Source organism: Strongylocentrotus purpuratus, unplaced genomic scaffold, assembly GCF_000002235.5.
Source record: "Strongylocentrotus purpuratus isolate Spur 01 unplaced genomic scaffold, Spur_5.0 spur5_scaffold_7, whole genome shotgun sequence".
In the NCBI taxonomy this organism is placed as follows: Eukaryota; Metazoa; Echinodermata; class Echinoidea; order Camarodonta; family Strongylocentrotidae; genus Strongylocentrotus; species Strongylocentrotus purpuratus.
The window spans coordinates 21,415,516-21,441,038 of NW_022145613.1; the positions used below are offsets into that span (position 1 = coordinate 21,415,516).

At 38.2% G+C, this 25,523-nt stretch overlaps 1 protein-coding gene across 3 annotated transcripts; it reads left to right on the forward strand.

The window, feature by feature from the left end:
- The first annotated feature begins 955 nt into the window (after window positions 1-955).
- On the forward strand, window positions 956-14,969 carry LOC579086 (monocarboxylate transporter 13). Of its 3 annotated transcripts, none has more exons than XM_011666009.2 (7): window positions 956-1,176; window positions 2,711-3,100; window positions 4,236-4,529; window positions 5,503-5,837; window positions 11,451-11,676; window positions 13,456-13,599; window positions 14,264-14,969. In XM_011666009.2, exons 2-7 carry the CDS (start codon window positions 2,746-2,748, stop codon window positions 14,593-14,595), a joined length of 1,686 nt encoding a protein of 561 aa, XP_011664311.2. In that variant the 5' UTR covers window positions 956-1,176; window positions 2,711-2,745; the 3' UTR covers window positions 14,596-14,969. The 3 variants fall into 3 exon arrangements, with proteins under 3 accessions (XP_011664311.2, XP_011664309.2, XP_011664313.2); XM_011666007.2 differs by having other exon boundaries at window positions 957-1,176; window positions 2,684-3,100; XM_011666011.2 differs by lacking the exon at window positions 2,711-3,100 and having other exon boundaries at window positions 964-1,176.
- The last annotated feature ends 10,554 nt before the right edge of the window (window positions 14,970-25,523 follow it).

Here is a 25,523-nt window from a genome sequence, read left to right on the forward strand (position 1 = left end):
ATGTAACTAGGCTGCGTTCATGCTTAACTTTTGAAGGCAGAATGAGCGATCTGAAACGCTCATCGTAAACGCTCATCGTGATCGCAGTTCCACGATGTAGTGTTCATGCTTACTTCTCTGGCTCCCCCAGGCAATTCTCAGTGTGTGGCCTTAATTGGTCTTCCAGCTGGATTCGCAAACCTTCACTGTGCATGCTACGTAGACCCACTAGAGGTCAGTGCGTTGACCCCATTTAAACGCGTTTACAAATTGTAAACGCATCTTTTTGTGAGTTTACGATCGGCGATCGTGATCGCCGTTTTTCGGTGATTCTACAAAAGTGAGCTAAGACGTAACCGTGTTTTAAACTAAACGCGTAACAGATGCCTGATTCTGGCCGTCAAAATCAAGCATGAACGCAGCTAGCCTTAGTCACATTAATAAATGACACATATATTTGGAAAGCTTAAATCCTCCTCTTTAATTTGATGCAACTCATAATGCATATTTCACGCATGAGTGATTAACATGAATTTGAAGTGAGAGGAAACCAAAAAGTCATTTGGCGGACGGTATCTGAATTTCAAAGACAAATCACATTTCTAGAAAGTTGAGTTTCTGCCCTTCCATATGACACCGGTCGTGTGTATCGTCTGCATTCTGTTACCAGAGCGCTGCGTGCGAATTATGTTGATTTTCGCTTTCTCCGAGCAGGCGCAAGATCGAGAGCCAATTGTTAATGGTCTGTAAAAATAAACACCTTACATTTTGAACCGTTTTAATTAATCAATAGTCACATGTTTTCTCGGATATCTCCACTGCTCTAACAATTTATTTTAAGCGGATTTTTTTAAAAATCACTTATAATTATATAGAGAGACCTATGCGAATGAAATTAACGAGTCATAATTTGACGATCGATGGATTGGGTATTCTTTATAAGACTATTCGTCTCTGGTGGTGCAGATGGTGTTTCCTACGACAGATGCAGTTTAATCGAGCTCGTTCTAGTACAGTGTGTGTACGTGTGCGTAGGATGCTACATAGCTTTGCATTGTGTTTTCTCACGTAAGCTGATCGACAACAACTTCCAAGAGACGCAATTGCTTTGTACCTGTTATTTCAACTCTTTGCGACTGTGAATCCTCCAGATCTTTCATCGATCTGTATACACACTTACACAGAATACCTGGAAAAGTAAGCAAAAAAAAATCATTGTCATTTTATGGTGAGGCAATCCATTGGATTGCGGATTCTCTTTGTCGTTTTACAAGTGCGAATATGTAGATCTATGTCTTGTAAAAAGCTGTAACATAGGGCCTAGGTTCTAATTCTAGTTGCACATTATAATATATTTATTATAACGGATACGTCGAAATAAATATATTCTTGCTTATGATGGTTCCAACGCTCACATTCATATTCAAGCTCATACTAGGTGTTTTTTAATGCTGTAGAAACCTTACAAATATTTGACAGTATAGGCCTAAATCAGGGAGATGAGAGTTATAAATGCTTTTAATTTTGATTTTTAAGTGGCATCGAGTACCAATGATATTAATTCAAGGCACATTCCAGCGAATCCAGGTCAGAGGCATTATAATACAGACAAAAATTAAAATGATTCAGTCATGTTTAGACTTCTTTTAAGGAAAATTGCTGAGACTCGGCAATTTCAAAAATTTATTATGTAAAACTGAAAGGTCTTGATTTGGACGGTTGGACCATTGCTGATCATGTATCATGAGACTTCAAATTTGGCTTCTTCTGCACAGTGTGTATTATATATTAATTTGGATTTTGATGATGAAAGTGTGATACTTGTGTGTAGGGACAGTTTTTCCATTCTGGCCACTTCCTTGGCAGATTATGGTTATCATTTAGGGCTGGGGGAACATACAGCAGACCCCACTTATTTTTTTCAAGTACCCCTTAAGTGCCCCCTTTTCCTGATAATTGCCAATCTTCAAATCTAAGAGGTGCCTGGCCCTTCTACTTTGACAAGTAACCCTCATCCTCTGTAAGAAGTGCCCCGATCCCTTTTGAATAATTACCCTTTTCCTTCCTGATAAATGCCTTTTTCCTTCTGATAAATGCCCTTTAATTTCCTTTTTAATAAGAGCCCCTTCCCATTTTCCTTTGACAAGTTCCCTTTTTTCTTTGCAATAAGTGCCCCTTTTCACCTTTGATAAGGGCCCCCTTCACTCCTGATAATTGCCTAAACAAATCTGAGAGGTGCCTGTTTCCCCTTTCCTTTTAATATGAACCACTTCCCCTTTTCCCTCGACAAACAACTCTTTTTCTTTATAATTAATGCCTCATTTCCATTCTCATTAGTGCCTTATTTCAATCTCTGGTGAGTACCCCTTTTCACCTCTGATAATTCCCTTGTTACTTTGACACTGTATGCTCCTTTTCTTTTCGATTAAGTGTCCTTTATCCTGCAGATAAGTGCCCCCTTTTCCTTTCTCAATAACATATGCTCCTAATGTAAATCAACCAAGAGCCACTTTTATTTAATTCCCCTTAGATCGTTGCTACGCTCCTTCGCATTTATAGTTGATATAATTGTGTAACTTTCTAATTTTTTTAAAGTCTTCTGTCTTCAGGAAGAGATTGTTGTGAAGAAAAGTCTTGAAAACACTTTTTATGCATCTCATTGACAGCATTTTATTTATCTCCATTTCACCTTTTCCTTATCCAGTTTCACCAAATTTTTCATCTATCGCAGTTCATTAGCGCTGATCGTCTGCAACTGTAGGAAGCATGAATTCAGTGAGGGGTAAGATCGTGTATGAATGTGTTTCACAACGAGACATTTCTGTGATATGGACTGATGATCCACCAGATCGACCAGCCTTTCAAACCTCTCAACTAAGTCTTGCACCCTCTGCTACCCCGCAACACAGCATTGGCTTCATTGAGACCAAGAAGAACCCACAGGGTTTCTTTGGATTGACGTCACTTGCAACCTGTTGTTTAAAGAATCCAAGGCACTACCGATGGATCTTGACACTGGTTATCTCTCTAATCTTTGCCTGTGTTCTTGGGTTCTTCAACAGCTTTGGTACCTTGTACATTTGCCTTCGGAGAGATCTACAATCATCTGCAACAGAAACTGGTTGGTCTCTTGTCAAGTGCATGTTATGTTTTGTTTTGTTTTTTGTTTTCAGTTAGAGAAAACAGATGCATGCAAGGTTGGCTTCATCGAGATAAAGCTATGAGACTACATCAATATTATTTTCCGGCCGTGGGTTTGTGAGAGATTTATGACAATTACTTTGGGGAAAATTATGTGAATGTTACTTTCAACCTGGATATCCACCGTCTATTTTATTTCCTTGATCTATACAGACCAGGCGCGTACGCAGGATTTTTTCAAGGGGGGGGGGGGGGTTTTAACATTTATACATCGGGCAGAAATTTTCGCAACGACTCAGCCAGCCGCTGAATAAGGGGGGGGGAGAGGACACTTTTTTTTTTGTTGGTTTTTTGTCTCTAAATTTGAAAATTTGACATTTGGCTCCGTTGGGGGGGGGGGGGGGGGAGGGGGGGGGTAAGGTCACCTTTTTAGGTCAGCCATGGGAATAATTTATAATTTATAATTTAAAAAAAGAAAAAAACACCAAGGGGGGGGGGGGGGTTTGTTTAGTGGGGTGATTGGGGGGGGGGGGGGGGTTTACACACATAAAAATACCAAAGGGGGGGGGGGGGGTTTAACCCCCCCAAACCCCCCCCCCCACCTCCGTGTACGCGCCTGATACAGGCACGGTGCAGCCCGCCAATTTGCATATCGTTAACTGCACATTTGCTTCAAACGCCCAACGTACTTCTGGCGGCCTGAGTGCTCTCAGTTATCAAAATGGCAAAAGGATGCATCTAAATTGTGCTGCTGTTTTTTTGGAGATTTATGAGCCCAAACTATCCTCATGAACTGATTTGTAGTTTCAAAATGCCTGTCTGAAAAAAATCACCAATTTGCATCTCATTAACTACACATTTGGTTCAAATACCCAATATACTTCTGGCGGCCTGAGCGCTCTCAGTTATCAAAATGGCAAAATGATGCGTCTAAGCGTCGCTGTTTTATTTTATTGGTTAGCCCAAATTTTCCAAGTGAACTAATAATGGTTGTCTGAAAAAAAATCTTGAAATGTGATGTTTTGTTGAGTTATTGTAACATTTTGAAAATAAATTGTCTATATTCTATGCCCCTTCTGCACCATTACGTCTGTATAATTTTTCTTTGTGTGCAGGTTGGGTAGCATCACTAGCATGGTCTCTGTGTCTACTCTCTCCTCTCATCACGGCCCTTTATCAACGTGTGGGTCCCCGCCTTATCTCAAGCCTTGGCATCATACTGTGCTCTATCGGCCTCTTCACCTCATCATTCGCTCAGAACATCTGGACACTTTACCTCACTTTCGGCATGATATTCGGAGTGGGTGTCAACTTTCTCTTTGTGAGCTCTATCAACCTGATAACATCGTACTTTGATGGTCATGAATGCACCATGCCCACGGTTCTGCCCGGAGTCGGTGCTACGGCTGGTAAAAGCTTTTATTAAAACTTATAAAATTGATTACACCCCATTTTCATGATGAGGTTGAATAACAGACTTAGTACTGACAGTTGATTACCACATATATTAGGCTGTGGACTTGTGTGTCTTCAGGGGAGACGATATGCTGTCATGATCGAGGAAGGAAGGGGGAGGGGAGCATAGCTAAGCAGATAAGATTTTCTGAAAAGTCCATTTCCATTCCATTCCCCCTCATCTCTCTCCCGGAAAAAGGCGATTTACATTTTGCAGTATATTTATAATTTTGTTGCAGAGATCTTGGTGGGGGGGGGGGGGGGGGGGGGGGGGGGCTGGATGCAATCCTAACCCTTCAAAACTCTGACTAAATATAGAGGAGGTTGAGTTCTGGGGAAAGGGGAAAACAATTTGTAAGCGTTATCATTGTTTTTATGTAAGTGTGGAAGAACATCAGAGAAAAAATGTTCCCTGAAAAGCATGGCTCTTCAAATGCCTATTATAAATATTATGAGGAACACCTTAAAATCGAGGCCCAATTTTTATGCCACATGTTTGTGTAATCCCGTTAGCATCTTTCTGTGTACAGTGATTATTACTTTTTACCAAGACTGGGCCAAAATTCTTATCATTTTGATGAATCCAGAATCTTGCAGTACACACCAATACTTATATGCTACATGATCAACTTTTTTAATCGATTCCACACTTTCACAATGCAATCGCATGACCATAACTCAACTTTTATCTTTAAGTGTTGATTGGTGCTGATTGCTACCAAGCTTGGCATAAACAGGGACCTAATGAGGCTACATGCTGGCTAACAGATTCTTTTCATTTGCTCATTTTACGCCTCAGAGAAGCCAGCATCCCAAACGAGTGCATAATATATTCAAGAACTGACCTATATATGTGATCTCATATAAAGTAAAGGTTACAGATAAGTTGTAGTAATCATTTCTGGGTTGTGTCATTGTGCTTGACAGGTATGCTGGTCTTCTGCCCTGTTCTGGAGATTGTCTTCACCAGCTATGGTTGGAGGATGTCCCTTTGTGTTATTGCTGCTATAATCCTAGTCACTGGTCTCGCTGGATGCCTGCTCTTCCGCTTACCCCCGACTCCTGAGATAGGATGTGGTAAGGATGAACAAGGAGAACTGGAGAAGTTTCAACTGAAGGCACTCCGAATGAAAGAGACAAGAGAAAAGGCAAAAAAATCAAGAGCCAACTACAAGCAGTTACTGAAAGATCCGATGCATTGGGTTTTCGGAGTTGCTACTCTCATTTCTAGTATGACACTGCTCTGCAGCGTAATAAATTTGGTAAGTTAAGTTTATTTGCCATTTCAACTTATTTAGAAAAATAAAGAAATAGAAATCAAATTTAAAACAAATTGAATAGTCAGGAAGATAAATATGAATTTGTAAAATATTTAGAATCGTGACATCTATGTACATCATATCTTAATTCTGTATTCAAAATCTGATAACTTCAATGAAAGATCTATCGTTATATTTACTTCAATGTCACTTCATTTTGTACACTCTTTGTAAAACAGTTGATCCACATGTTGACACAAGTGTATGGTTTTGAACACCCATATAACTTTTGAAGGGTTGTCGATGTTAAAGATGCTACCATTTTATTGTTAATATGATGCTAGCAATGTATTGTTTTAATTTTTTTTTTTTTTTTTTTTGGGGGGGGGGGGGTCAAAACAACAACATTAATTTTGTGTATTTATACATTCTAGATATAAAACAAAGCTTTCAGTAGACAATTCTAGACTCAAGATCATTGCTTTCCATCAATCAAGACTATGTCTTTATAGCCAGTTATGTCAACATTTGAAAATAATAGTGTTTGAAATAACAATCTTTTACAACAAAATTATTTAGCCTTTTGTCCCAAGGACATAGATAAAAGATTTCTTCCACCTGTCCCAGCATATGCCTAGCCATGCCTCTTTCTTATACATACAGCCACTAAGAGTCTGCACCATAAGCGTGTGATCTGATGATGTGTGTTCATACTGTTCTTCATCTGAAAACTCTCCGCAAGAGGCACCAACCCTTGCATTTACTTCTGAGTTGGGTCTTTTCCTGAGGTTGACATCCTCTCAGTCTTCAGGAGATGTGGCTATGATGTGGGATATTGAGCTGAGCTCGGGGATGGTCTACGATGGACTTTAAAGAAGATGATGACTTCCTCCGAGTACATCATGCTTGAACGAACCTTCCTCTATATATTTAAGTTATTTCTATATCTATTTAACAAAGACGAAAATTGTTGCCTCTGCCTTGCCAATATTTCACCAAAATGAAATACGTATTTTTCGTAGTCCTTCCCTCGTTATCCCTGATATTTTAAAAATAAATCTTTGCTGATATCTCCATGTTATATCTTTGCAAGAGATACTAGATTAGTCAAATGAAAACGACATATTTATAATGGGTCCTGTTTTATTGAGTGAGAAAATGTTTGATGCAGTTCAAATTTTCAGAAGATTTGAAGTGGCTTGGGGTGATAAAAAATGTACTACTTTACTCCTTCTAATGTCTGAATTTAACAATGGACATAGTCTCTTTGAGCAACTGAATGCTCCTGGTTTATAATCATCACAGTAGAGAGACAGAACAGGGATTGATTTATGAAGACACTCATGTGGCTGCTAGGCTCTCCTACATCATAGTAGGTTATCGATTCAAGCCTTTTGTTCTAAGACTTAAAGAACACCTTATGGGTATGAAAGTATTATTATTATCCCAAAACTTCACTATTCCATAACATAGATTTGGGGGCATATGCAACATGACGTACTTGTCATAGAGATATAGGAATACTGGATAGTAGTAAGTTCGTCAGTCTGGTACAGAGGACAGTGCCCAGCATCGTTCCTCCATCTGCACATCGATTAGTGTTCTTCGATTCTTCCCTTCGTTTGTTGGTCGAGCAAGTCGCGTGATGAAGGCCGGGAAAAAGATGGCCCAACAAGAAATTGAAAGTCATCAGGAATTACCCTGACAACTTTCAAACGTTGTTGGCCTTTGGAATGTACCAGCCCGTAAGTTCTATAACCCCGTGCAGGCAGCGCCAGTCTTTCCTCTGTCATAATTCATTCAGTCTGAAAGGACCAGCATCGCAGTGTGGTACAACACAAAATCATAGATCTCCATCCTGTTGGGCCTTGTGCCCATTTTTCAAAAAAAGGCTTATGTTAATACATGCAGACAACATTTTATTAATGAATTCTGGAAGTCTCAATTAAAAATGCATAATTAGAAAATTATGGAAATTTTAATTTCAAAATTTACTACTTTGTAATAGAAGTTAAGAAACTTTCAACACATTTTCCTTTTTAGGTGAGAAATGTAAATTAGGTCTAAACTGTCAAGTATGAATTCAATATTAATTCAGTCACCCGCAGGTCCTCACACTTTGATCATTCTTGCCCTATATCTACTCACATGGGGATAAATTGAATAAAAAACAAATCCATAATAATTTGTTCTGTTTGTGCAAACTAAATCAGTTTGTTGGATGAACTTGAATCCAACTGAAAGCTTTGCTGTATAACCGGGATTTTGCAGTAGGTTCTTAGAAAATGACAAATTTAGACACAGAAATAAATAAAATAAGAGGAGAAGAAAGAAACCATAAATCTCTAAATAGTTTTTTGATGGTGACTGGTGCTGCCTCTACGCTATGATTGAGTTTGTCCTCTCTTGCTGACACGTTTATCTTTAGGGTCTCTGTGGTAAGTAGTGTGCCAATACCAAGCTCTCAGTATCGCTTCACCTATATCATTTATTTTGTATTGCTATTTGTGGTTCATTTTGATTAACATTTCTCCAAAGTGTAAGTGTGTGAATATAACCAAGGGAATATGCTGCAATTGTGAAGAGTAAGCACTGCGCACATTTTTCCTTCTTATTTTAATCATCACATAATTAATCTTACGCCCCAACTAAGATCCATGCTAAGCTTAAGATGATGTAGGTCAGCACTGCCGAGATGGGCCCTATTAAATCATCCCAGTAGTATGCTCAAATATAGGGTAGAATTCATACGTATTTGAGATATCAAAATTGTATTTGAATACTACAATCTATTTAAACACTTTCTCTTTGATAAAATCTAAAATTATCTACTTACTCTTAGGGCAAAATTCTTTGTACCCATTGCTTTCATGGAATACTCTTTTTTTTGCTAAGACTTATTTCTCAGCAAAAATATAAGAAAACTTTCTTAAATTTCAAGCTTAAGACGTTTATTGAATAACTTAATAATTGAATAACTGAATAACTGTTTAGTCAGTAAAATCAGTCATTCCTGGAATTATCTCAAACAAAATGATGACGGTATGTTTTTTTAATCAATTGGCATTTTCATTTGAGAGAACGAAGCGAGTGAGTTTTTAAAAAATCCACACTCGAAGCTACTCAAGGCATTGAAATGAATGGTTTATCTGAACTATTTATAGTCAGTCACGTATCACGTTATATATTACAACCAACATTTCCTTTTAAAAATTCCTAAGCTACTGACCTGGCACAAAGTGTAATGGAGTTCTGGATTTCATCATATAATTGGTAGGTATGATACTTTTGGTTATAAAGCCTAGTCAAGGAGATACCATATAAATGGCCAGGAGAAGCTTTTGGAATTAGGTTATATTTCTAGTTGAGCAAATGAAGAGAGCAATTTTTTTTTAAAATCACATATTCTGTGATCATGTGATGTTTACGGTCCATATCTACAGATGAACCTCCTGAAAGCAGTATTGAGCGGGAGAAAATTGCCCCCTTGCCAACATTTGCCCACGCTAGTGGTTGCTCCTCTGTTATCATTGATTTTTCTAATACTGCAGTAAGAATTCTTTTAGTTGTGTTGGTATATCATTTAGATTACCAATGCTTTATATAATATTGACTTCATCTTGATATTGAGTCTTTTCAATTTGTTGATAATTTATTTTTATTTAATACATATATTTGAAGTGATAGTGAGAGCTTGATTTGTCTAATGCAGTTGTTGGGATTGCATTTCATTATTTGAACCGCATAAGTTACTAATCGCTATGTACAAGAAATTTGAAGAACTCTTTCTGGCCCTTGCTATTAATTTGAATTGCCAAATATATTTGGTATGATTTTTATTGTGCTCTGTTATAAAATGGGCCTCATTGCATGCTCATTGCATGCTCTAAAGAAGATTAAATAAAGAAATACAATTTCTAATGTATGTGTAAATACGATTGCAACATTACTGTACAATTTTCTTTTCTCTCTTTGACTTTATGTAACCGAGAGAATTTATCCGTCGTAAACATGTGCATGTAACAATGTTAAACTGCTTACTTTGTTGCTTCTTCAAATTTCTTCCCAGGCGAGTAGTACCTGTAACAGATTTCGGTTCCTTTCTTGATTGGTTGTTGGATAAGTTTCATTTACGCACCTTTACTAAATTTAACATGATCAAAAGTCAGCAAAACTTGAGCAAAATGCTTCGACCATTTCAAATAATAGGCACAAGAAATAACAGACCCTCCAAATGATATAACTCAAGCCCTTTATTGCCTTGGAAATCACGCAAACAAATTGCAAGGGCTATGATTAGTCAGTTTCATCAGGACTCTCCGCTGGCTTACAACAATTTCTTTTGTATTCATCACCAGTGTCGTCACAATCTTGAACCCTCTTCCTACTATTGGTCATGCGAGCATTGATCTCTCCCTTTCTCTCTCTCTCTTTCTCATTTCCTCTCTCCAGCTCTCACTCCCCTCTCTCTCTCTCAATCTCTTGCTCTCTCATCTGAAGAATATTGTTATTTGAATGCTTATAAGATCAGGGTTGTCCTTTTCTTCTTATTGTTTGTATATTTTAAATGCAACATGTGCAGAGTATGGAAGTATTATTAGTGTGGGGACTCTCATAAAAGAGTGGAAAAGAATTACCAAAATAATTTTTCAGACATGCCAACTCTGCGTTGTCCCATGATATTATGTTGACCGTCCTTGAATATTGTGGAATTGGATTAATATTAGTTGGGGATTGTTTCCAATGGTTCACTAAAATAATCATCTTGCCTTTTGTGCATGTTAAAAATGTTATTCTTGTTATGATTCCAATAGGATGTTGTGCTTGGTAACACTAACCTGATATAGTTGATTGCAGTTGATGTACATCTTATGAGATGATAAATAGTATGAAGGAAATGAAACAATGAAATGCCAGAAATACAAACGGAAACAACAAATGATGTATACTTGCCTCGAAATGGAAAATTTCTTGTATATATCACATCATAGAATATACATTGGTTATTGCTGTGAAGGTAACAAATTATTTGATAGTTTACAAGGATTTATGCTTCTCTGTCTTAATAATGTTCTTGCGCATGTCTTTACAACCAATTACAATTGAATATGAAGTTTCCAGTATTATTAGTATTTTATAATGATGGTGATTTTTAGAATATACACATGTCACACATCAGCAGACTGGCCATCTAACAATGATTGTTTTATGTTATATTTCATGAAGCTGTATGTGTTATATAAATTTAATGCCGAATGGCGAGTTTGATTTAAACAGACCAAAAAGAATAAGATGCTGTTATTTATATTTCCCTACATGCTCCATTAATAATTTTGTACTATTATATAACAACAAGTGGTAGGTCATGATACAATATGACCAGTGATATTGAAACAGACTGATCAACTTTCGGTCTCCTAAGCATCAATTTTTATAATCCATGTAATTCTTCACATAATTTTTTTTTGACAAGAATGTAAGTATTAAGATAAGGAATTATCCAGCATAGCATTTGTTTACAAATACATTTATACATACACATACAGTTGTATCTTGTCACCGTTTACAGATGTTGACGGCAGCCTTTTTTTCTCTGCTTCTCCCCTCTCATTTAAGGTGGAGTTGATTTCCTTAGCTGGTTACAGCGATGAAAGATCAGCATTCTTTATGTCCATCCTTGGGTTTGTAGACACAGGAGGACGTCTTATCATTGCTTTCTTTGGTGATAAACTTCCATGCTCCCGTATTCTTGTTATGCCTGTTGTATGTTTACTGACTGGGGCAGTCACATTCTTATTGACCATTACAAATCAGACTGCTGCAATAATTACCTATGTTACTGGTGAGATGATTCATACTTTTAACACTTCATTGAGTTACCATTAACAAGTTGTTGTTGACTAAGAACATGTGTATCAAGGATTTATTGAAAGATGGGATGTTCAATGTATCTTATAGAGAGGGACGCAAGCAAAGCTGTACCAGGATATTATATGGGGCTAGTTTTGATAAGAAAGGAGCCTCATGTGCCCACTCCCTGTGAATCTGCCATGGCTTAATTCAAATGCGCAATATGTTCCTAAATGGCTCGTTTTAACCCTATTCTCACTTAAGATTACTGTAGAGGGGAGGGGAGTCAATATGACTCGCACTTCAAGATCTCAACCACCGGTAATTCAGATGTGAGTTTTGCAAAATTAATACTGTACAATTTTGTTTGTTTGCTTATTCTTTACTTCAAAGCCCCACTGCATTACTTATAGCTACTTGCGCCCTCTATACAGCGGTACCCGTTGATCCCCCATGATGCCCTTTTTCTTATGTTAATTGAGAGCTGATTTGATGAGATAACCACCTGCCAGTGACCTTGCAGGGAGGTCTAAACCCTCTATGTCAAACTAGTGCAGAGGGGCTTTAACATGTTTTATGTAAAATATATACCTATTACAAACTTTACCCCCCCCCCCCCAAAAAAAAAAAAAAAAAAAAAAAAAAAAAAACTTTTGGGATATCAGCCATAGAATGACCAACAATTCTGAAACTTTGCATATAAATAGAGCATCTCCTAAAAAATAAGCCCCTAAAGTTTTGTATCTATATCGCAAATGGTTTTTGAATTATTGCTAATTTGCTATTAAAAAAAAATGTGTAAGACTTACAGCTGGCGACAAAAGCATGAAAGCTCCCGGCACACACAAAAAAAACATCCTTGAAGGTATCGTGGGGCACAGCAAGGGAGGGGGGGGGGGGGTGGGGGTGGTGGTTGGACTCTGCCATCGGCCCTTTTAGGGTGAATGATACTCGCCATAACATGAGGAATACAAAAATCTTTTTCATCAATATCTGAGAAATCTAGTTGACACTAGCACATTGAAATATTTAAGATGTTTCAAATCTTCTTTATGAATTTGTATGTAATCTACAGGTATAGTATTCTTATACATGTGTATTACTTTGTATTTTTATTTATTTTAGAAGTTTATTTCAAAGAATTTTTGTATGTTCAAAATCAAAGCCTAAAGACCCAATTGGCAGTGATTCAGAACCAATAAAGAATTGCGCACATAGATTTTGCACAAACCAATATGCAAAATGTTGAATTTTGTTCACTTCTGTAACAATGAAATGTTGTCACCAAATTTTGATGAGGGTAAAAAAAAAAGGGTCAAAGGCATGCCACCATCTTTAGGGGTTTCAATAGTCCTTTTCATGATGGTGATTTTCAGCAATAGTTACTCAATATATGGTATAATTTCAGTTAACTGGGTTATCAACCATTTCTCTCATTATGTAATGGAATAACCATACTCGACATCATCTTTAATCGCTGAACAACCGTAGTTAATCTTTTGGCCCGAATTCACAAAGGAGGTTTACATTTAATCCATGGTTTAAATCCTGATTTACATAACCCACTGTTTAAAGTTAGCGTGAAATAAGTGCAACACAGACAACAGGTCCAATATTAGATGTCTCAAGGCAAGGTACGCTTATTTTTGCGCCTATTTTTAAACCATGGGTTAAATGTAAACCTCCTTTGTGAATTCGGGCCTTTAAGTCTAAATTTGAATATACGTAGGAAATATTTTTTAAAGTTTGAATTTTTGCTATTTTGTTTCAGTGGTTGGTATAGCACGTGCCATCCTCTATTCCATCATGTATGCTTCATCTGTGGAGACCTTTGGTCATGCAGTCCATCAAGAGTCCTTTGCCATCCTGCTGTTGATGAATGGTGTTGGTTGTCTTTTGGCGCCGCTCATACCCGGTAATAGTTTCCTTTATGATGGTACACTCGTGTCCTTCAAGTTACCTTTATGACACCACTTGTACCTCCAAGCTTTCCTTTGTACCACACTTTTCTCGGGTTTTATCAGTGAATTTCATTATATAGTACAACTCGTAGTCAGGAAGTTAGTACGAGGTCCAAATTTTCCAGATCATAGACCCAGGGGTGTGTTGAACTGAATTACTAGAATACAAGCTTATAAAATACAAGCTTATAATTTGATTTTAATAGCACCATAGTATTGGGCAAGTTTCCTATTATTGTACCCTCTTGTTCCCTTTATGCCACCACTGGTACCACTCCTTTCCCCTAATCTCCCTTTATTTTACCTGCAAACATCCCTCTAGGTTGACACTCGTATCACTCAACCTTCTCTTTATGAAAGGATCCAGCTACATATGCGTATTTCACAGTTTGGTATCACTAATTTTTTTTTTTTTGGGGGGGGGGGCAGTATCCCCTCCCCTCCCCCTTTAAAATTTAAAAAGGGAAGATTTTTTTACTAAAGGGCAAATCATTTAGCATGGAACTTATACTTGGAACAGTGGGTTGAATACACAGTATAATCGAATATGAATGTTTAGAGGAAGAAAAATAGCTTCTGTTTCCAATCTATGTCTTATTTTAAATTAATTTTTAATAGGTTTGAGTTTCGATCTCACCGGTTCCTACAAGATGGCCAACTACTTCTTCAGTTTTCTGTGGCTGGTAGCCTGTGGCAAGTTCCTTGCTGTGTATATAATGAAGAACTACCGCAACAAGAAGATGGTCAAATCTAAGAGCGATAAGCTAGAACAAGAAAAAGAGGAAGCGCACAAAGTGAAGCGAGGCTATGGTGTAGATGCAAGCAGCGATTTTGAAGATGCAATGGAACCGTTAACCGTAGAACCACCACCTCGCAATAATCATCTCAGTGATCAAGTTCCTGATGTCATACTGCAAAATATCAAAATCCATAACATTTCATCAGTGTAAGGCATATATGTATATGATAATCTGTACTACAGATATAGGGGAGAGGAATGATTCGCTGTTTTGTATGGAGTGTTGGTGAATACCTCTTTTGATAATGGGCAATGCAAATAACATCTGATTGACAGTGTCAACTAATTCCTTAATTTCTAAACTATTGTTCAGGTTTCATGAACTCTCCCGATGGTTTAAAGAGATCTATGTAGGCCTCATCATAATTCAAAAATTGTTTCAACAGTGACGTCTACTTTTTTGAAATTGTTTTGAAATCTTTATCGAACCCGTTCTATGTAACTAGTTTCTTTCAACTTTGCTCACATAGTCATATCACATCCTGAATTTGGCATTGATTCAAACATGCATGAACATCTTAAAGATCTTTGCGGCTTTTGCTCTTTCATGGGCATTTATCTTCCTGACAACAAATTAAAAAACCCTTTTTATGTCATTTGTTTCGTTGAATTAGGCACAGAATTATTATTAGTCAAGATCATACCGGATGTTGATAATCACTTATGTATGGCAATCTAGGTGTCATTTTTTTCAATTTCTCTCATGCATTAGGGCTTGCATTGATCTGATTTTTTTATTATATGTACATTATGGTTGTCCTTACCATATTCGTGCATAAATACTGACACCTTTTTATTGCTTATTTGACCAACAACATAATTACTTTTTACATTTAAAAATCATTTATCTTAAACTTTAAGGGCAAGTTACTATGACAGAAGCAGGAAAGTCAGAGAAGCAGAATGGTAAAAGTTTCAACGAGATTTGATCAAATAATAAGACACTTTTACAAATGTTTTAAAAGTAGCATGCACTATTCATTTTGTGAATTTCAACTTTGATGAATTTTTATGCCTCCGCCACCGAAGGTGGTGCCGGAGGCATCATGTTTTCGGGTTGTCCGTCCGTACGTCCACTGGAGATTTAAACTTCAAACTTAATGATAGTGTGTATCACCATAGGAAGACAATCTGATTAGATTTTGTAGCACGTAGGTCAAAGGTCAAGGGTCACAGAGGTCAACTTATGAAATTCCATACATTGAGATCGTTATCGCGATATCTCAAGAACCACTGGAGAATTTTCACTTCAAACTTAATGATAGTATGTATCACCATATCATAATATCTCAAGAACCACTGGAGATTTAAACTTCAAACTTAATGATAGTGTGTATCACCATAGGAAGACAATCTGATTAGATTTTGGAGCACGTAGGTCAAGGGTCACAGAGGTCAACTTATGAAATTCCATACATTGAGATTGTTATCATGATATCTCAAGAACCACTGGAGATTTAAACTCCAAACTTGTTTAAATTGCTCTATGGCGGAGGCATCATTTTCGACTGCGCGCAGTCAAAATTCCATCTAGTTATCTCTGTGATGTAGTCAGACAACTCCTTTATTTTTCCCAAGACACAAAGCGACTTAAATATAAATCCTTGAACTCAGGAATTTTTTCCTTTTCGGAAGAATTGTTTTGAGGAAAAAATATAGGAGAAAAACGGATTAGACTATATTTAAGAGTACATCAAAAGGAAAGTCATCCATGTATACATTAGCATTCAAAAGTTTTATACATAAGATACTATATTAAATATATTTGTGAGGGACGAAAATGGGAGGATAATGGTGCGAAATGTTATCAAAGTTCCCCATTGCCGTTCTCTCATTTTAGATATTTGCAAAGGTTGAACAAATGTCTCCGCCGGGAATCGACCCTGGGTTCCTGATAAATCTTCAGCCTTTATGATCAATTCTTTGTCGGGATTTGATGAGTTTTGAACAATGACATTCCCAGTGCCTCTCTTTGATCACAGCGTTGAGCTTGATTACATACAGTCAGAATATTTATTTATTTATAATACTGTATAATGAAAGAAATTTGACGAATGCAAACAAATTTGGCGTTTTTTTTTAATGTTGGTCAAATGAATCGGGTTTCATCGAAACCACTTGCCCGTCTCTGTAGAATAGTGGCTTAAGGAACATCCAAAAATTCTTGGCCTCCAAAGAAAGCATGGAGAAGCAGAAGTGTAAGATTTCGAATTAAATGAGACAAAATGTAAGAAAGTTTTTTATAATCTGCAGTGTGACAGGGCTCAGATGGGCTTCTGTTGCTAGCAAGGCAAGTCATTTTCTTTCCGAGGGGTAGGAAAAGCCCAGAGAATGCGACATTTCAGGGATCATAGCGGTGAAATGGAGAAGATCAAAGTTTGCATTCAAATGACGCGCTATGAAAATTACATTTTTGTTTTATGAGGGAGCGCCTCTACCGAGCAAGAAAATTTGCATTCTGAAGATGGAACACTTTCTTTGGGGCGTTTTCTATATTTTGGAGGGGAGGGCGACGACTCCATTACACATTTTCAAGGAGAGATATCTCTCATTCTTTCTTAATCTCTTTTGAGGCACTATTTGAAATTTTCTTTAGCTTCTATGTCATTGTTATGATTCTTGTTATTATTGTCATTATCACCATAGTTACTATTATTTGCTGTATTATTTCTCGTTTTTATATATAGAAATACAGAATACACATGTAAATATATATATATTTGTATATATGATATAAAATGAGTTGAAAATAAATTAAGGATTCTGTGAAACGTCTAAAACTTTTGAATGTTTACCCATTGGGCTTCATCATGAAATAATTTTATTATGGAGAGAACAAAGAAAGAAAACTAAAGAAGAGAGCAATTAAAGAAGAAAGGAGAGGGAAAGAAAACCTAAAAGGTATTGAAAGGTGAAAGAGAAAGAGAGAACAATTACGAGGCAGGAAAGAGACAATGAAAAAGCAAGGTGAGGGAAAGAAAGAAATCGATGAAAGAGGAGAAAGAAAGAACGAGAAAGAGGGAAAATGAGAAAGGAAAAAAGAAGAGAAGGGGAGAAAATCAATTGATGTGAAAAACTCTAAAAGGCACATCAATCCCATGTCTTATCAACTTAAAAAGGCTTTGCATGACATATTCTCTGTGGTACAATTTAGTCACGTATGGTGAAGTTGCCTTGGGCCCACTGAATTGGCGTCCATTAGTGAGAGCAGGCGCGGATCCAGGATTTCTTGGGGGGGGGGGGGGGGGGGGGGCCAAATTTGAATTATGCGAGCCAAATATTGGTTCGTAATGGTGACCAGCAGTGACGTAATTTTTTTTTTTGGGGGGGGGGGGGGGTGGGTGCAGGGAGGGGAGAGATTCCCCCTCCCTCCTCCGCGAAGCGCGGAAGCTTTGACATTTCAATAAATTATTAGAGAAAGAAGACGATTCGTGGTACCGTTCCTAAAAAATAATCCTTGTCTGAATTATGTTCCCTCCCGCGTAAAGCGCGGAAGCTTCGACGTTTCATTAAATTATTTGAGAAAGAAGACGATTCGTTGCAGACGCGGATTCAGGATTTCATAGAGATGGGGGCCCAAATTTGAAATCAATTTGAAATTTAGTGTGCTGAAATATGAAAATCGTGCCGGGGGCGGGGGGGGGGGGGGGGTAGTGAGCACTAATTTTATTTTTTGTTGGTCCCCGAAAATGTGAAAATGTGCAACCCCTCCTCCCCTTGAACGCCAGGGGGGGGGGGGGGGGTCCATCTCCAAAAAAAGGTAAAATTAACGTTAAAAAAGGTAAAAATACCAATTTTTTTCTCCCAAGGGGGGGGGGGGGGGGGGAGGAGTCCGGGCCCCCGGCCAACCTGGATCCGCCACTGATTCGTTGTACCGTTCTCGACTCTTAATCCTTGTCTGAATTTCAAAAATGTTCTTTGTCTTCTCACTTTTCTTCCTACGTCCTCTTCCTTTTTACTCCTCTCTTTTTTGGCCAGCGTTTTTTGGGGGACCACCCCACCGCCCCCCTGGCTAGGCGCCTGCGGTCAGATGAACATATGTTGATACCTTGTCCGCCCCCGGAAGTTCAGGGGTTTAAGGCAATAATTTATGGTCAGATTAGCATTCAGGGGTCCGCCCTAGGCAGGGTCCAGGGGGCAGTGCCCCGGAAGTTCAGGGGGTTTTAGGCATTTATTTACGGGCAGATGAGCATTATTTTGATACCTAATAATTGTGACACTGCGAACTGTAACTTTTTATCCGCTATGACAACTTCGTATTTTCTCGAAGTTTCACTTTCCTATAATATCAGCTAAAGAAATCAGAGGTTTAAAAATTTCGGGGAAACTAAATGCAAACAAGGATTAAGAGTTGACTCTTCCTTTCTCTAAATGTTGATGAAACGCAAAAAATTCCGCGCTTTGCGTGGGAGGGGGAAACCGAATTCAGACATGGTTTAAGGAATCGTCTACTTTCTCTTATAATTTAATGAAATGTCAAAGCTTCCGCGCTTCGTGCGGGAGAGAGGGGGAGAAACTGAACTCATACAAGGATTAAGAGTCGAGCACGGTTCAACATATCGTCTACTTTCTCTAATAATTTCGGGAAAGGTAAAAGATTCCGCGCTTTGCGCGAGAGGGAGAAACTGAATTCAGATAAATAGGGATTATTAAGAGTCGACAACGGTATAACGAATCGTCTGTTTTCTCTAATAATTTAAAGTAACGTCAAAGCTTCCGCGCTTCGCGCAGGAAAGGGGAAACTGAAATCAGACAAAGAATAAGAGGCGAGAACAGTACACACATCGTCTACTTTCTCTAATAATTTTAGGAAACGTCAAAGCTTCCGCGCTTCGCGCGAGAGGGGGAAACTGAATTCAGATAAAAGGGCTGAGGGCTGAATAAGAGTCGAAAACGGTGCAACGAATCGTCTTCTTTTTATAATAATTAAATCAAACGTCTAAAAAGCTTTTCGCGCTTTGCGCGGGAAGGGGGAAAGCGAATACAGACAAGGATTAAGAGTCGAGAACAGTACACCCATTCGTTTGCTATCTCTAATAATTTAAGGAAACGTCTAGGCTTCCGCGCTTCGCGCGAGAGGGGGAAACTTAATTCAGAATAGGGCTTTCAGAGTCGAAAACGGTGCAATGAACAACTTCTTTTTATAATATTTTAATGAAACGTCAAACTCAGCGCTTTGCGTGGGAGGGGAAAACTGAATTCAGACAAGGATTAAGAGTCGAGTACGGTTTAACGAGTCGTCTACTTTCTCTTCTGAATTAATGAAATGTCAAATCTTTCGCGTTTCGCGCGAAAGGGGGAAACTGAATTTAGACAATTAAGATTAAGAGTCAAGCACGGTCTAACGAATCGTCTACTTTCTCTAATAATTTAATGAAACGCCAAAACTTCCGCGCTTTGCGTGGGAGGGGGAAACCGAATTCAGACAAGGATTAAGAGTCGAGCATGGTTTAAGGAATCGTCTACTTTCTCTTATAATTTAATGAAATGTCAAAGCTTCCTCGCTTCGTGCGGGAGAGAGAGGGAGAAACTGAATTCAGACAAGGATTAAGAGTCGAGCACGCTTTAACGAATCGTCTACTTTCTCTAATAATTTAATGAAACGCCAAAACTGCTGCGCTTCGCGCGAAAGGGAGAAACTGAATTTAGATAAAAATTAATAGGGCCTATTAAGAGTCGAAAACGGTACAACGAGTCGTCTGCTTTCTCTAATAATTTAAGGAAACGTCAAGGACTCCGTGCTTCGCGCGAGAGGGGGAAACTGAATTCAGATAAATAGAGCTGTAAAAGTCGAAAATGGTGGAATGAAGCGTTTTCTTTCTATAATAACTTAATGAAACGTCAAAACTTCCGTGCTTTGCGTGGGAGGGGGAAACCGAATTCAGACAAGGATTAAGAGTCGAGCACGGTTTAAGGAATCGTCTACCATGCTACTTTCTCTTATAATTATTTTAATGAAACGTCAAAGCTTCCGCGCTTCGCGCGGAGGAGAGAGAGGGAGAAACTGAATTCATACAAGGATTAAGAGTCGAGCACGGTTTAACGAATCGTCTACTTTCTCTAATAATTTCGGGAAAGGTCAAAGATTCCGCGCTTTGCGCGAGAAGGGGAAACTGAATTCAGATAAATAGGGCTTTCAGAGTCGAAAACGGTGGAATGAAGCGTTTTCTGTCTCTACATTTTAAATGAAACGTCAAAACTTCCGCGCTTTGCGTGGGATGGGGAAACTAAATTCAGACAAGGATTAAGAGTCGAGCACGCTTTAACGAATCGTCTACTTTCTCTCATAATTTAATGAAATGTCAAAGCTTCCGCGCTTTGTGCGGAGGAGAGAGAGGGAGAAACTGAATTTATACAAGGATTAAGAGTCGAGTATATAGGTTCAACGAATCTTCTACTTTCTCTAATAATTTAATGAAACCCCAAAATTTCCAACAATCACCAACAAGTTTGAAAATAATTCATGCTTGGGTGAGCACTGCTCACTTTTGTAAAGGGTATGAAAATAAGGTTGCACAGGAATTAGCCTTCCCAATGTGTGAGAGGTAAATCCTTTGGAGCTTACAACATTGAGGGTGATATGATAAATTCATGATTTACTGAGTGAATTCCATGGTTTATTAAACCAAACTTTTATGCACGGAACAGGAATTTCATTTTTCTATTGTAGCATTGTAACTTTCCCTGGTAGACTCAGTGGTGTGTTCATGAGAGTCAGGATGGGGTGATGGTACATGTTGTAATTTCCATGTTACAAACTGTTATTTTTTACATTTGTGACTTTGAATAAAAACCTTCACCCCACATTTCAGTTACCATTTACCTGAAGAATAAGTAGCCGACATCTTGGACATTCCTTTTTTTAACAAACCGTATTTGAATATTCGATTTACATTATCCCTACTTGGGTATTGAATAAATCAATGAGATGTTCAACTAATCTTACAATAATTGAAATGTGGGGTGAAGGTTTTTATTCAAACTCACAGATGTAAGAGAATAACAGTTTGTAACATAGAAATTACAACATGTACCATCACCCCATCCTGACTTCCATGAACACACCACTGAGTCTAACAGGGAAGTTACAGTGCTACAATAAAAAATGCAATTCCTGTTCACTCATGCATAAAATATTAATCCCATAAACCAAAATTTCACTCAGCAACTCCAAACTCATCACAATTGATCATAAATTGGTCATATCATCCTCAATTCCGTAAGCTCCAAAGGATTTACCTCTCACAAATTGGAAGGCTAATACCTGCGCAACCTAATTTTCATACCCTTTACAAAAGTGAGCAGTGCTCACCCGGGCATGAATTATTTTCGCAACTTTTGGTGTCATATGAAAGTTGAGTATATGAGCTTTCCATACATATATAACTTTTCCCCTAGAATTATATATTTGTTATTCGGCAGCCATTTCAAAAGTGTATAGTTTTTTTCGGGACACACTGTATAGACAGCTTACAAATGAAGACGGGAGCAGAGTACAATACAAGACTATCTCGGTTGAGTGATTTCTCCGTCGCGTTGCTAAAGCGCCCTAATGATTGGGGGAGGGGGGGGGGGGGGGGGTCGGAGATCATGTGAGTGAACTTGAGTGCTGGGTGGAATGTGTTAAAGTGGTGAATAAATGAACACGTGGCGATACCGGAACAAACCCTTGCATATAAACAATATACAATGTTTTATCCTCTCTGGTATGATTTTCTGTAACCGTGCTTCTTCATTGTTATCAACAGACCATTAACTCTCTTTAGAAATCTAGCCATCAGATTGGTCGAAATTGGAATCGAACAATGCCATGCAGTAACAGTCAATAGTTCATGAGTAACATTCCCGACCTTGATTCCGGGTACCGGGAAAATAGTAAAATTTGGATGAGATTCCCATTGGTTTACGTGTTAAAAGTTACTTTGTGCGAGCGTGGATACCATACAGTGCTTTTTGTCTGCGATTCCCAAATGATTGTAACATTCAGTCATCTTTCCAGCGAAGATTAACAGACAGTGGTTCAGATTTTCTGTGATGTTTTAACCAATCTTTAGTCAAGAAAAGGATATGGTAGGAGTTCTTGGTAGATTTTTGTGTCAATTCGGTATATGAAAGATATATCGATTGCTTTAATATTCGAGGCCTGGCGGTTTATATACTGGCTCTTGGGGACGCCAAGGCGCGCCTCGGGGTCTTTAAAAACAGCCAGGCTTCTCATAGCAGTCGATATATCTATACTATAATGCACTTTCTCTATTCTCCAAAGTACTGTAGAAACATATCGATCATTTATCGAGTGTGTTATAATTCGTTAAATTGTTTTATACTAGAAAAAAAAAGTATTCACGCAGAAAGGTCCAGGGATATTACGTTGACGTCAGTATTCAGCTTCTCAGTAGGATGCAAACTGTTTTGGGTTGTTCGGTCCAGAGAGGGAACATAATTAGTGATGATAGTAGTGGTTATTTTACCTGACAGCTAATAAAACAATAAATGTTTGTTAGTAAGTAACCAGCTGGTGTTATTGTATTTCATCCCCATATTTCGTTCTTTTTCTTGTAGGGAGTCAACGTAGCGTATTGTAGCAATACAATGTAACATTTTCCTAGTGAGTGCAGGGAGGGGGGGGGGGGGGGGGGGTTTATTAAGTTATTAGAGAACGAAGACGATTCGTTGTACCGTTCTCGACTCTTAATCCTTGTCTAAATTCAGTTTATTTGATGTTTTATTAAATTATTAAAGAAAGAAGACGATTCGTTGTACCATTCTCAACTCTTAATCCTTGTCTGAATTCAGTTTCCCTCCCCCCTCCAGCGCGAAGGCTTTGACGTTTCATTAAATTATTAGAGAAAGAAGACGATTCGTTGTACCGTTCTCGGCTCTTAATCCCTTTTCTTCCTATGTCCTCTTCCTTTCTTCTTTCTCTCTCTTTTTTTTTTTTGGCCGGCATTTTTTTTTTTTTTTTTTTTTTTGGGGGGGGGGGGGGGCGACCGCCCCCACCGCCCCCTGGCTACGCGCCTGGGTTTGTACATATTAGATCGTCCTCCAATGGGTTGGTTGTTCGTGCTCATATGGCATATATTTTCACACACAAGGTGAGTTTGTTAGCTCACCCGGTGTGATGGGGGATGTGCGCATCTTCGGGTATACTTGTTGTGGTCATCCATGCTGTGCTCGATGCATCGTTGGGTAGCTGTTTTCTGAGAGTATTTTTTAAATGGTTTTGTATATTCCATATTTGTTGTGGTATTCATTAATCAGTTATCTTTGTCACATCATATCAGGGGGCCTTAACTTAACAAGCTGTGCTTCAACCAAGGTCTCCTCGTCTTTCTTTATTCTAGATTGTACTGTTAAATGATTATACTCTGTTATATTTTCTCACATGTGTGTTCTGGAAGACAAATACACTTGATACTAAATAAACTCTGTATTTTAGATCACGAGATATACAAATATATTCTACTGTTATTTGGCACTCTCTACCCAGGGGGTCATATGGGTATCCGGGGGCGATTTTGTTCTTCCAAAAAAAAAGGGTGACAGGTTTACCATTCCGGTCTTCTGATTAGCTGATATGTTTTACGTAATTAGCAGCTTGGAAAGAGGTCACAAACAATTAGACTTTGATTATTTATTGCTTTGCCTCACTATTTAAAGAGGCAAAAATAGGACAGGATAATTACTGGGATTCGTACCCACAGCTTAAGATTGTATTACGCTTTCCTTGCCGATTGAGCCAACGAAGGGTTGATGAAAGATGGGGTTGCGTGATTATTATAACGGTTACGTCATTGCTGATGACGTAAAACATATTAGCCAATCAGAAGACCGGAAATATTAGTAATGGCAAATTAACCTTTTTGGGAACAAATATTTCGCACCCCACAGGTGGGGTCACTCTCATACACAAGTGCTACCCACCCGTGTCCCTATCAACCTCTGAAATGGACCCGGCGTATCGCACCTTTTCTGAAATGACCCTAATGGCGTGTCGCACCTTTTCTGAAATGGACGTACCCCAATGATGTAATACATCATAATACATACTATGTAAGAAAACGTCGAAACCTGTGAGCCTGAAAAGGTATCATTCTTTAAGTTTTTGTGCGATCAGTGCTTGAAAAACACCCCTTTAAAAGTGACTCGGTAACATTGTCAAGGGTTAATGAAAAAACTGTAACTTTTGTATGAAATGTTACTTATTATATTCCTTCTACTGTACTTACCCTCTAGCATCAAAAAATCCTGAGAAAATTCTCAAACCACAAAGTTATTTATGGTTTCTTTGAAGGCGTCAGTGATAAACAGTAATTTATCCTAGCCATTTTGAATTTTCCCAACCATATTTCCTTGAAAATGATACATAAGACAGATTTTTAGAAATCTTTCTACACTTACATGTCTGGAATGGTCAATAATGCTAATTTATTGCTTTGTGACGATTTACATTCACCAAAATGTAATGAAATGGTAATAACATAGTAAGGAGAATTAAGGAATCGATCAGATTAGTTTTTTCCAATGTTTGTCATTAATAATCAGTGGCGGATCTACGGGGTTGGGGGTTAAGGGTGTTTACCCCCCCCCCCCTTGGGCTGCCAAGTGAAATTTGATGTGCGTAGGAAAAACTCTGGATATAACCGTGTTTTAAACTGACTTAATTTTAAAAGACGTTTTCATGCACTGCTTTTATGGTCTCCATTGTGCTAGTAGATGCCAGGAAAACATCACTTATTTGACTACTGATGGGGCTACCCTGTTGAAATAAAACGAAATAAATAAATAAATGAACTTACAAAGGTTTAAAATAGCAACCCCAAAAAAATCGTCTCGTCGCTATGCGACCAACATAAGGAGCTAACCCATACCCCTTTTCCAACCGTGTTTGAAGAGTGAAGACTGAGGTACAAAAAGTGATACCGGGCACAATCCATCTTTAAAGAATTCTGCTTCACTTCCCTTCCCCACATCCCTGAGGGGATTCTGCCCCTTATCATAATCTGGATATACCACTATTTAGCTCGCCTGAGTCCATATTTCCACTAAGTTATCTATTATATAAACACGTACACTGTA